This window comes from Mustela erminea, chromosome 1, assembly GCF_009829155.1.
Source record: "Mustela erminea isolate mMusErm1 chromosome 1, mMusErm1.Pri, whole genome shotgun sequence".
In the NCBI taxonomy this organism is placed as follows: domain Eukaryota; kingdom Metazoa; phylum Chordata; class Mammalia; order Carnivora; family Mustelidae; genus Mustela; species Mustela erminea.
The window spans coordinates 214,285,827-214,297,891 of record NC_045614.1 but is presented as its reverse complement, the minus strand read 5'-3'; the positions used below and the strand labels follow the sequence as shown (position 1 = coordinate 214,297,891).

The 12,065-nt window shown below is 44.8% G+C and overlaps 1 protein-coding gene across 1 annotated transcript; it reads left to right on the top strand.

The window, feature by feature from the left end:
* The first annotated feature begins 469 nt into the window (after window positions 1–469).
* On the top strand, window positions 470–11,747 carry PSMG1 (proteasome assembly chaperone 1). Its single transcript, XM_032355155.1, has 7 exons — window positions 470–666; window positions 1,933–2,039; window positions 4,621–4,772; window positions 6,486–6,548; window positions 8,433–8,631; window positions 9,557–9,693; window positions 11,531–11,747. Exons 1-7 carry the CDS (start codon window positions 479–481, stop codon window positions 11,603–11,605), a joined length of 921 nt encoding a protein of 306 aa, XP_032211046.1. The 5' UTR covers window positions 470–478; the 3' UTR covers window positions 11,606–11,747.
* Window positions 11,748–12,065: the final 318 nt, after the last annotated feature.

Genomic DNA, 12,065 nt, shown 5'->3' with positions numbered 1-12,065 from the left:
GTTTGCGTAGACGGAGACGGGCTGGACCGTCAGCCCCGACCTGTGAACTCTCACCGCGGAGTAAAACCCGCGTTTGACCCCCCCCACGTTGCGCCGTATTTCTTCCCCCTCTCGGCCCGCAGCGCCGCCCCCTCCCCACGCCCCCACCCCCGCCCCGGCGGAGAAGGGGAACGGGCGCCGCGGGAAGGAAGGCGGGGGAGCGGGGCGGGCTTGTCCCGCGCGCCGCCGGCCGAGCCGGGGTCCTGTCTCCCGTGCGCCACCTGCCGGGACAGGACGCGCCCCCGCCCCGCGCTGGCCTCTCTAGCCCGGAGTCTTCCTACCTCTCGGTTGCCGCGCGCTCCGGCTCTAGAATAAGACGCTCGAGACTGGCGCGGCCGCGGGGCCCGCGCGCGTGCGCGGGGGCGTGGCTCGAGGGCGTGGCTCAGGGGTGCGGAGGCGGAGCACGGGGCGTGGCGGGTTGCGGCTGAGGGCGGGGCGCATGCGCCGTTCTGGGGCGCCGCGGACGGGCCCGGACGCTGGCGCGGCTACCATGGCGGCCACGTTCTTCGGCGAGGTGGTGAGGGCGCCGTGCCGCGCTGGGACCGAGGACGAGGAGGAGGAGGAGGAGGAGGGGAAGAGGGAGACGGCCGAGGACAGGGAGGTCCGGCGGCAGCTGGCGCGGAAGAGGTGAGGTCCGGGGGTCGGGCGCGGGGTGAGGCTGGCCTGCGGCGGCCTCCGTGGCGTGCGTACCGCCGGGGCTTCCTTTGCGGGGCCTCGGGGGCCGCCGTGCGCGCTCGTAGCGGGTTCCCGGGAGGCCGTCGTTGGGGGTTCGTGGTCCGTGGACGTAAGGCAGCTCTCTCAAAGCCTTTCTATCCCCCGCTCCGCTCTTCGCTAGCCTCGGTGTCCGTAGCAGGTGGAAAACCCGCCTCTTTAAAAAGAGCAAAGAAAATACAAAATGACCCTTCGCCCCAACCCATGCACGTAGATTGGGCAGTGGGGACGGCGTCGCCGCCTGTATTTTATCCCCCCACCTCGGAGTCCCAGTGACCGCGGCCTTGCACGTCCCCGCTTTTCGGAATGCGCCTCGAACGACGGAGGCGTTTTCCCGAGTGTGCTCGAACAGCTCCTGACGAAGGTAGTCGTCTGACACCGTGTAGTACCGGCGCAGGACCAGACTCGCGCGGGAGTGTCAGACGCCGGGTGTTTCGGTGAATTCCTGTAAGTCAGAACCCCGACGAGGTCCACACGTTACTTTTCGACGTTCTGTCTCTCTTGAGCTGCCGGTCATTTAGAGCAGCCCCTCCTTCTCACCCCTGCCGAGGTAGTTATTGGGTAGGGTGTCCCACACCCTGAATTTGTCTGATTTATCCTGTTCGTTCTCTCCCTGCATTCTCTGTGGATGGATGTTCCTCTTGGAGGCGTGGTGCAAGCTCAGTACTCTGCTGCCGGGAGGGTGGTGCTTCCCATTTCTTGTTGCACACTGTACGCGTTTGTGCCACTCTGGGGGATGCTGAGGTTGATCACTGGGTCAGGTGGACAGCCTGATTTCTGTTTTGGAGTTCTCCATGAATTTTGCATCAGATTTTTTTTTTTTTAAGATTTTATTTATTTATTTGACAGAGATCACAAGTAGGCGGAGAGGCAGGCAGAGAGAGAGGGGGAGGCAGGCTCCCCGCTGAGCATAGAGCTCTCAGGACCCCGGGCTCATGACCCGAGCCAAAAGAAGAGGCTTTACCCCACGGAGCCACCCAGGCACCCCTGCATCAGATGGTTTTATCTGTTAGTTATTGTTGCCTGAATCTGTTGTTTCCCTTAGATGGTAATTACATTCTTTATGAAATTAAAGCCTGCATATTGCTGATTACAGAATCATGCCTCTAGTATCCTTTTCCTCATAATAGGTACTAATTATGTTTAAGTTGCTTTAGTTTTGTCTTTTGTTTCTTGTGTTAGGGAGGTGCGGCTCTTTCGAAGACAGACAAAAACATCTTTGGAAGTTTCTCTGCTGGAAAAATATCCTTGCTCCAAATTCATAATTGCTATAGGAAATAATGCAGTAGGTGAGTAGAAATGTGTTAGAATGGTCGTTTTGTTGAAAGAACAAAATCCGTGGGAGGTGGGTGGGGAATGGGGTAACTGGGTGATGGGCATTAAGGAGGGCGTGTGATGTACTGAGCCCTGGGTGTTGTATGCAACTGATCAGTCCCTGTACTCTACCTCTGAAACTAATAATGCATTGTATGTTAATTCATTGAATTTATTATTTTTATTCTTTTATTTTTTCAAAGATTTTATTTATTTGACAGATCACAAGTAAGCAGAGAGGCAGGCAGAGAGAGAGATGGGGAAGCAGGCTCCCTGTTGAGCAGAGAGCCTGATGTGGGGCTCCATCCCAGGATGCTGGGATCATGACCTGAGCTGAAGAGAGAGGCTTTAACCTACTGAGTTACCTAGGTGCCCCTAATTGATTGAATTTAAATAAAAAATTTAAACAAGAAAAACCAAAATCCCTGTTACTTACTTCTTACCCTGGTACTTCAAATGTCTGTTACTTTTTTAGAAAAAGTCGTAGCAGGGTAACTTTGTATCTGAGTAAAATCTGTGCCTGCTCAAATGATAACCGTCTTTATTTATTTATTTTTTAAATTTCTTTTCAGCATAACAGTATTCATTGTTTTTGCACCACACCCAGTGCTCCATGCAATCCGTGCCCTCCCTAATACCCACCACCTGGTTCCCCCAACCTCCCACCCCCCGCCCCTTCAAAACCCTCAGATTGTTTTTCAGTCCATAGTCTCTCATGGTTCACCTCCCCTTCCAATTTCCCTCAACTCCCTTTTCCTCTCCATCTCCCCATATCTTCCATGTTATTTGTTATGCTCCACGAATAAGAGAAACAATATGATAATTGACTCTCTCTGCTTGACTTATTTCACTCAGCATCATCTCTTCCAGTCCCGTCCATGTTGCTACAAAAGTTGGGTATTCGTCCTTTCTGATGGAGGCATAATACTCCATAGTGTAATGGACCACATCTTCCTAATCCATTCGTCTGTTGAAGGGCATCTTGGTTCTTTCCACAGTTTGGCGACCGTGGCCATTGCTGCTATAAACATTGGGGTACAGATGGCCCTTCTTTTCACTCCATCTGTATTTTTGGGGTAAATACCCAGGAGTGCAATGGCAGGGTCATAGGGAAGTTCTATTTTTAATTTCTTGAGGAATCTCCACACTGTTCTCCAAAGTGGCTGCACCAACTTGCATTCCCACCAACAGTGTAAGAGGGTTCCCCTTTCTCCACTTCCCCTCCAACACATGTTGTTTCCTGTTTTGTTAATTTTGGCCATTCTAACTGGTGTAAGGTGATATCTCAATGTGGTTTTAATTTGAATCTCCCTGAGTGCTAATGATGATGAACATTTTTTCATGTGTCTGATAGCCATTTGTATGTCTTGATTGGAGAAGTGTCTGTTCATATCTTCTTCCATTTTATGATATGTTTGCCTGTTTCGTGTGTGTTTGAGTTTGAGGAGTTCATTATAGATCCTGGATATCAACCTTTTGTCTGTACTGTCATTTGCAAATATCTTCTCCCATTCCATGGGTTGCCTCTTCGTTTTCTTGACTGTTTCCTTTGCTGTGCAGAAATTTTTGATCTTGATGAAGTCCCAAAAGTTCATTTTCGCTTTTGTTTCCTTTGCCTTTGGAGACATATCTTGCAAGAAGTTGCTGTGGCTGATATCGAAGAGGTTACTGCCTGTGTTCTTCTCTAGGATTCTGGTGGATTCCTGTCTCACGTTGAGGTCTTTTATCCATTTCGAGTTTATCTTTGTGTACGGTTCATAACCGTCTTTTTGACAGACTTTTAAAAATTAAGATTTAAAGGAAGTGTGCTTTGGTTAAGGAAGTTGTAAATCACAGGAACTGAGTTTATAGTGTGTCCAGGTATCCACATGTCCTCAGAGTCCTGGTACTGTTTGGGCCAGACTCAGAGCGACAGAGGTGGCGTGTGTACATGGCCCCTTTGGAGCAGTGGTTCTTAAATGTTTTTGAAGTAACAGGATCCTTTGAGAACAGGATGAGAACTCTAAAAATACCAGTGATGGTCCCTAACGTTTTTGAGCACTCAAGTTTGGAGATCTGTACATGTATGACTCCATTTGGTAGGTTAACAGTGCAGGGTCCAGCTAGGACAGCAGATGGATGTAGGTGCGCAGACTTGTGTGATTCTGGCTGGTGCACAGGCTCTGGGGGTGAGCCCTAGGAGCCTCTAGGAAGTCGATTTTTCCCTGTCAGGTAGCCCTTGCTTGCAGGACATAGTAAGTAAGTGGTAAGTAACTGTTGACTCATTTATATGAAGTTCTCCTGGCCGACAGTTTCCCTGCAAGTCTTACCTTGTGACAGTGTGGTACAGCCTGGCAGTAAACCTGTGTTCTGAATTCCTGCCTCTGATACCATGTGTACTGAGGTTGTTTAACTTCTTGAGTCCCCAGTTTCCTTTTCTGTAAAATGGCTGTGTACGGTTAGTGGTCTTAATGGCTCTTGTAGGTCTCAAATTCTAGAGTAACTTGAAATCGTTTTTGATTCTAGAAAATGCAGCTTGCAGACATGGCACTAACTGATGTGAATTGTTTTTCACAGCGTTTTTGTCGTCATTTGTAATGAATTCAGGAGTCTGGGAAGAAGTTGGCTGTGCTAACCTCTGGAATGAATGGTGTAGAACAACGGACACGACACATCTGTCCCCCGCAGAGGCCTTTTGTGTATTTTATCATCTGAAATCGAGTCCCTCGGTATGTGGGACTTGGATGCTTCAGAGGGAGCTGTTTAGGCATCATTCGTGTGGTGTTCATTGGAATTTTGTGTTCCTTTATGTCTACTTCTGGGCTGACGAATTGCACCTGTAGGCAGTGCTGTTACTTATATAAATATTAGTGTGGCGAACACAGTGTGTTGATAAAGTCCTAGGAAATTCTGAAATAACTTTGTTAGGAAAAACCATAGACAGCAGACATTCACACCTTGCTCTCATTCAAAAAATTATTTCAGCTGGTAACTCTGAATGTGCAAAAATGTTTCACTCTGTGAAAGCAGGGAGTTCTCTTTTGTGGCAGGATAGCCAGGATTTAGCAAATGCCTGGTACATGCTAGAAACTCTGGTAGTGTTGATTGAACAAATGAATGCTTTATGCGTTCTGAGCATAATTCTCTTGACTTTAAGCTTTTACCCTAACCTGATTTTTTAAGCCCTGAAAGTCATTCTGTAGTTGACACCGAGTGATTTCCTTGTGTCCTATGCGTTCAAATCCTAATCTTGGGTCCATTCAGAGAGCACAGCATACGGGGCGATTTGAGAGTCAGGCAAAAGAGGTGGCCAGGCAGGTGCTGCGTCTCCCCACCTGCTTGTCTGACAGAGCACTGTTCCCCAGCTGCTGAGCTGTTGAACATGGGCCAGCACAGGGGTTTAAACAGTGAAAGAAGCTGCTGAGTCCCTAATACTGTAATGGGGCTTATTTCAAAAGGTAAAGACCCAATGTTAGCCTTGAAAACTGTAAAGTTTGATCTTTTAATACTTCTAGTTTGTTTTTTAACATGCTATCCAAAGTTATTTAAGATTGCATAAGGATTTTTATGCACATCTAGCATTTATAGGAAATAATGTATAAAGTAAGCATGTTTTTGATCTCATCTTTAGTTGGGAAGATTGTACTTTAGAACAGATTTTGAAGGTCCAGTAGGAGAAATTTCCGTCACTTTTTCTAGTCGTACATTCATTAGATATTTCTTGATTATGCATAACCTACGTGTGTAGTTTATTATATGTCCAGTCTTTTTCTTGTTCCCCATTCCACTGTACTTTTTTTGCCTTCTTTGCTTCCTTTGGGTAATTAAGTGTTAGCATTTCTGGCAATGTTTTAGTAGATGTTGAGTTCTGCGGATAATATCATTCCATGAGCATTAATAATCAGGAACCCAACCTTTTACGGCATTGTGGCATTACAGATTATTTTGCTTTGAGTACGTGGGTTAGAACTTGGTTTCTAAAATAAGACCATGTCTTCAGAGGCATCAGTACTGTTTCACAATGCCATTTGGGTTGAGATGCTGTCTGGCTGCCATTCACTCTGATAGCACCTAGAGTTTGTATAATGCTTATGTTAATAGCGTTTACATTTGTTTTGTGTTTGGCCTTCCCAGTGTATGACCCCTAGAAGGGCAGCAGGACTGGTATCATTCTTGTGTCATAAAGAAGATTCTGGTAGCATTTATTGGTAGTGTCTTCGGTGTCTCCTATGCAAACTCTTGTGGTCACTCCGTTCATGTGTACTTTATTCTCATGTTAACTGCCAGTAGTGGTTTGATTCGAATAAATAAACCAATAGCAAATTAAGAAAGCAAGTACTACCTAAAGGTTATATTAGGATTCAAATGATGTGTATATGGTGGTAGTTCGGAGTGTGTCAAATTCATTTGACCTGACGAAACACTTGGATGTCATTTTCCAGGTCGTCCTCTGTCAGTGCAGCTGCTACGTAGCTGAAGATCAGCAGTATCAGTGGCTGGAAAAGGTAAGAGAAATGAAGACGGGTGAGCTCCCTTTTTTAAGGGCTCCGTGTCTTAACACTTGAGCCTACACGGTCACATGCAAAACAGGGAAGTATTTGTTTTTTTTCTTAAAATTATCATAGGAAATTAAGTATCATAGGAATTTGTTATGGAATATAAAGAATAAAATAACTCATTTAACAAATGTGCTGAAGATTATAGGCCAAAGAAGCATAAAACATTTGGATCCTTTTCATCTGCTGTATTGTTACGTTTGAAAGAAAGCCAACCAGGCGCCCAGCTATCTCTCTAAATAAATAAATAAATATTTAATTTATTTATTTGAGAGAGCATGCGCACACAGGCAGGGGGAACTGCAGGGAGAGGGAGAAGCAGACTCCCCGCTGAGCAGGGAGCCGGATGCAGGACTCAATCCCAGTGATCTGATCCTGGGATCCTGACCTTAACCAAAGGCAGATGCTTAACTGGCCGAGCCACCCAGGCACCCCAATTTGTGTTCCTTCAATTTAAGTAGCATGATTGTTATGTCAAGAATATTTTATTATTTTTGTACTATGGGACAACTTTTCCAGAACTTCAGATTTTTTCATCAATATTTCTTTTTTCCTCAGGGACAATCTGCATCCCCCTACCGTTTGGCTCATGTCAGCCACAAAATCCTGATAAACACACACAGTCTAACAGAGTAGTCAAGTATGAATTCAGAGTATGAGTGTTGTAGGGAGGTTAATAAATTAGGACTAGTGAGTAATGTGGTGTTTCTTAAATGGGATGTACCTGCTGATGTTAGCTATTTTGTGTTTATTTACTAAGCTGTGAGATGATGAAGTTAGTCTTAGAAATCATTAATGATGTGTAAAATTTGTAGTTCTGTTGTTATTATTAGAAATAGCCATTTTCGGGGCACCTGGGTGGCACAGTGGGTTAAGGCCTCTGCCTTTGGCTCAGGTCATGATCTCAGGGTCCTGGGATCGAGCCCCGCATCGGGCTCTCTGCTCAGCAGGAAGCCTGCTTCCTCCTCTCTCTCTGCCTGCCTCTGCCTACTTGTGATCTCCGTCTGTCAAATAAATAAATAATCTTTAAAAAGAAAAAAAAAAATAGCCATTTTCTTTTTTTTGTAAAATACTTCCCGACAAGGTAGGGTGGCCTGAAGTTTACTTTTTGTACTATAAAACCCCAAAAAACCAAAAAAGCTGCTTTTTTTTGTTTACAAGACCATAGATTTTAAAAGCTGGAAGGGGTTCTTGGAACTTCACAAAATACATGCTTAGGAGAAAATAAAGGTCTAGAGTGATTAAAACTTGCCTATAAGCAAAAGACTTAAAAATGCGTTTACGGAATATTGCAGTGATACAACACTATTGTGAGTGCAAGGTTGCAGCTTAGAAACATCTTTATTAAAGTGTTACTGAACGCAGGAACACACGGATTAGAGAAGGGGGATCACTTCCTTTTGCTGATAGACTGTTAGTCTGAATGTCGCTTGCAAGTAATGTGCTGTTCTTAGAAATATCTGTATTGGAATAGATCTCATAGTTGAGCAGCTCCTTTACCCTGGAAGCCTGTCCTGGTGTTAGCACAGCTGCGCCGGCCGTGTTTCTTCCTGACTTCACTGACCGCACATGGCAGCCCCCTCAGGTGGGCAGCACTGTCCTCTGTTCACAGCTGAGGAAAGTGACTTAGAAAAGGTCAGCAAACCAGAAAGTGACAGAATCAAGATCAAACCTGGGTAAGGGGACAACAGATGTGTTCTCTTTTCCATTGGACACGTCCACCTCTCAAGGGGAATATTACTGTGAACGGTGTTAGATAAACAGCTAGAGGAATGTTTCTGTTCTGTAACAAAATTATGTTTGTATTTTAATTTGAGGTCAATTTTGCCTTAGGTCTTTGGCTCTTGTGCAAGGAAGAATATGCAAGTGACGCTTCTCACATGTCGGCATGTTACTGACTATCAAACTTCAGAATCCACTAGCAGCCTTCATTCTCCTTTCCTGAAAGCCCTGAAAACACAGCATTTCAAAGAGCCTCCATGCTGTTCACTGCTGGAACAACCAAATATCGTACACGACCTTCCTGCAGCAGGTGGTGCTAAAATTTGTGACATTTACAGTGTGTCTTGTTAATGCTTTATTGGTTATTAGTTACTACTGTAATTATTAGGGGACTTTTTAAAGTAGTTTGCTAATGATGATTAGCAATACCAATGTATTGCTTTAATATCTCTTGTTGCTAGTATGTTGTGTGTATTTTGAGTTTTAACATTGTCCACACACGCAGTTACGATGTGAGAGCAGCTCAGAATTCTTAACTGAGTTCTTAACTTAGCAGCCTAGCAGACTTGCTCTAGTTCTGAAACTGAAGTTTCTTGAATATCTTATTTTTTATTCCTGTTACTGATTATACCCTAACATCACATCAAATATGAGATTGTCACTTACTCTTTGGTAGCTAATATAATTGTTATTTGTTAGTAAGTAGGTTTTTTTTCCCCTTAAATGTGAAGTTTACTGGAGTAAGTGGCTAATCTGTTTTATTATATTCAGCAAAAGTTTAATCTTGTAGTTACCTATGATGTGTCTCAGTATATTCAGGAAATGTAAAATAAGCAATATTTTCAAAAGCAAGAAATTATTTAGCGAAAATAAATTGGCTTTGAAAGAAAATATACATTATAAGTGGTTTGATATGACAGTAAACACTTTAAGGAAAGCAACAGAGAACTACTTTTAAGAGTAGCCTTTTTTTTTTTTAAAGATTTTATTTATTTATTTGAGAGAGAGGGCATGGGGGGGGAGGGTCAGAGGGAGAAGCAGACTCCCCACTGAGCAGGGAACCTGATGTGGGACTCGATCCTGGGACTCCAGGATCATGACTTGAGCCGAAGGCAGTTGCTTAACCAACTTAGCCACCCAGGCACCCAGAAGTAGCCTTTTTTATTTAGAGGTGTTTAGTTTAAAAATCATACGGTAGAAGACTTAAGTGCTTTTTTCCCTTGTGTTATTCACAGTTCTGAGTTACTGTCAAGTGTGGAGGATTCCTGCAGTTCTGTATTTGTGTTACACTGATGTGATGAAGTTAGACCTAATCACAGTTGAAGCTTTTAAGCCTATCCTTTCTTCCAGAAGCTTGAAAGGTTTGGTTAAGGTAAGGTTTTAGCTCATTGACTTAATACCTGAGTTACAACAAACTTAATAACAATGGTAAATTTATGGTACTGGTTTAAAACTTAAGGAATGCTTAGAGATCTTTTTTCCTCCAAGTAAAGCTTTCTGATCTGGCACTTTGAATTGGATTGCTGCCCTTTCTTTTAGATGTACTTCTGTAACTGGAGAGATGTTTTATTTAAGCTTTTTCATGGTAGACCAGTGCAGTGCATTGATACAAATCCCAGATGGCTTTGTAGAGGGATGGTTTGACCGTTCAGGAAGTTTCTGTAACTAATTCACTTGGAAGGTTGTAATATTTAAGAAGGAATTTTTGAGCACAGCATGGATTAAATTATCAACGTGTATTCACTTAATTTTGCATGGGCCTGGGTATGTGAAGGCAAGATAAACCTGCTCTTTGTGTGTATATCCCTGGGCTCTTTCCCTAGAAAAACTCATATCGGAACATGTACACCAAAAGTTTTGCCTGTGGTTTCAGGTAGTTTAGGAGGTCATGTCCTTTCCCTAGGAGATTGGCTGAAAGTGTATGTGCCCTGGGTAAGATTTTCTCTCGTACAGGGAAGAGACAACAATAGTGTTCCACAGTGGGAGTCCTGTTTTATTGTAGAATGACCATTGATGTTAGGAAATCTTTTCTGGCAAGTTCTTTTAGAGTTAGCTCATTGTACTTATCTCATTAAATTAGTTTGCTTGCTAGATGGTTAGCTCCGTGGGAATGGACCATGTTTTTCCATTTTGGTGTCCCCCAGTCGTCAGGTACCTGGAATATAGGAGAATGCTTTCCCAGCCTTTTGTTGAATTAGTAAAACTTAAGACTAAGTTCGTATAATTCAAGCATGGTTTTATATCAGCTGGAGTCATGGGTAAGCTTTTTGACCAGCTGAGTTTTATAGGTAGCGGTGCTTTCAGAGGACATAACTAACCGCTGTGTTTGCTTGTGTGGTTAACTGAGGGCCCTTCCCGCGGCGGCGTGAGAGCAGACCTGCAGTGGTCTTGTTCTAATGTGGCACAGCACTCCGCACACGTTCTGGAAACTGGGACGTCGTCGCGTGGAGTCTAAGTTCGCCTGCAGCTTTCAGGAGTATTCTTTGAAGGGGAAAGTGAGATAACTTCTCGTAACCTGTTCATTTCTTCCTGTAAACGTAATGATGGTGGAGGGGGCAGTGGCTGTTTGTGGAGGGCGGTTGTCTCTCCAACGTGAGCAGATGTGGTCATCCTGAGTTCGTTCATAGTCTCAGTTGGTCTGAGGGGGGCATGGGGTCAATGACGTGGAATTCTCCTGAGCGTCTCTGGAGCCATGTGAGTGCCACGGCCTGGAGGTGGCACAGGCCACCGTCGTGCCCTCTGGACGGAGGAGAGCACCCCCCGCGGGCCTGCCACAGCGGGGTGGGGGCCATCTGAGGAGAGGCTGGCACTGCAGCTGGATCCGAGACGGAAGCCGGGAGCATGGACAAGGGCAGGCTCAGAGCCAGGGCGTGTGGCGGTGGGTGCAGGGGGGCTGCGAGAGCTCCTGTCGGGGAGAGGCCGGCCGGGAGGGTCATCTTCCACTAGAGGTCTCGGACAGCCTGTGGAGGCCGTAAGGCGTCACCATAAAGTTTTGGGCTTGGGGGTTTCATCTACTTAAATACTTCAAATTCCTGAAGCTCTGAGACGCTCGGGTGTGTTACCTCCTGAAAGTGGAGATTCAGGGCAGGGTCCGTTTCTTTGTGAGCCTTCTTGTTTCCATCCTCAGAGTGTAGGGCTGGAGTGTGCCTGTTGTTTCTCGCTGGGTTCTCCATCACACTGTATTGATGACTGTTTTTTTCTTCTTCCAGAATATTCCTCAGAGCACAGAGATACTGAAGAAATTGATGACAACAAATGAAATTCAGAGTAACATTTATACATGATTCCGGAGATAGTTTTGTAAAGTGTATTACCATCCATTCCTTCAAGGGGAGCAGGGTGTATGGGTTTGTTGGTTATTATTTTTTTTTCCCCCAAGGGGGTATTTTGTGGCTGTACAAACAGAATAAACTTATTTTAAATTCATTGTAGTTTTAGTTCCTTTTTTATGGCGGTACTCTTGACGACTAAGGTAAGCCAGAAGTTTTTCTTTAGCCACTAGGTGGGAGTATTGTTTTGAGTATTTAGTACTAATTTAGTTAAAATTTTAAAAACCTACAGATAACAACAGGTTTAGTAAAATGTAAGTAGAGTTACTTTAGTGCAGTAGTTCTGTGTGATATCTGAAAGTTGATTTGTTAAGGATGATTATTTTATTTATAAGAGATAGAGCATGAGCTGGGGGAAGAGGGGAGGGGGAGAAGCAAGCTCCCCACCGAGCAGGGAGCCCTGGGAGCAGGGATC

Excerpts from the sequence above, each read along its gene's own strand:
- PSMG1 (XM_032355155.1), top strand. The coding sequence starts at position 479 with ATGCGCCGTTCTGGGGCGCCGCGGACGGGCCCGGACGCTGGCGCGGCT. Across the intron at positions 6,549-8,432 it reads AGTATCAGTGGCTGGAAAAG|GTCTTTGGCTCTTGTGCAAG; the intron begins GTAAGAGAAATG and ends ATTTTGCCTTAG. Across the intron at positions 9,694-11,530 it reads GCTTGAAAGGTTTGGTTAAG|AATATTCCTCAGAGCACAGA; the intron begins GTAAGGTTTTAG and ends TTCTTCTTCCAG.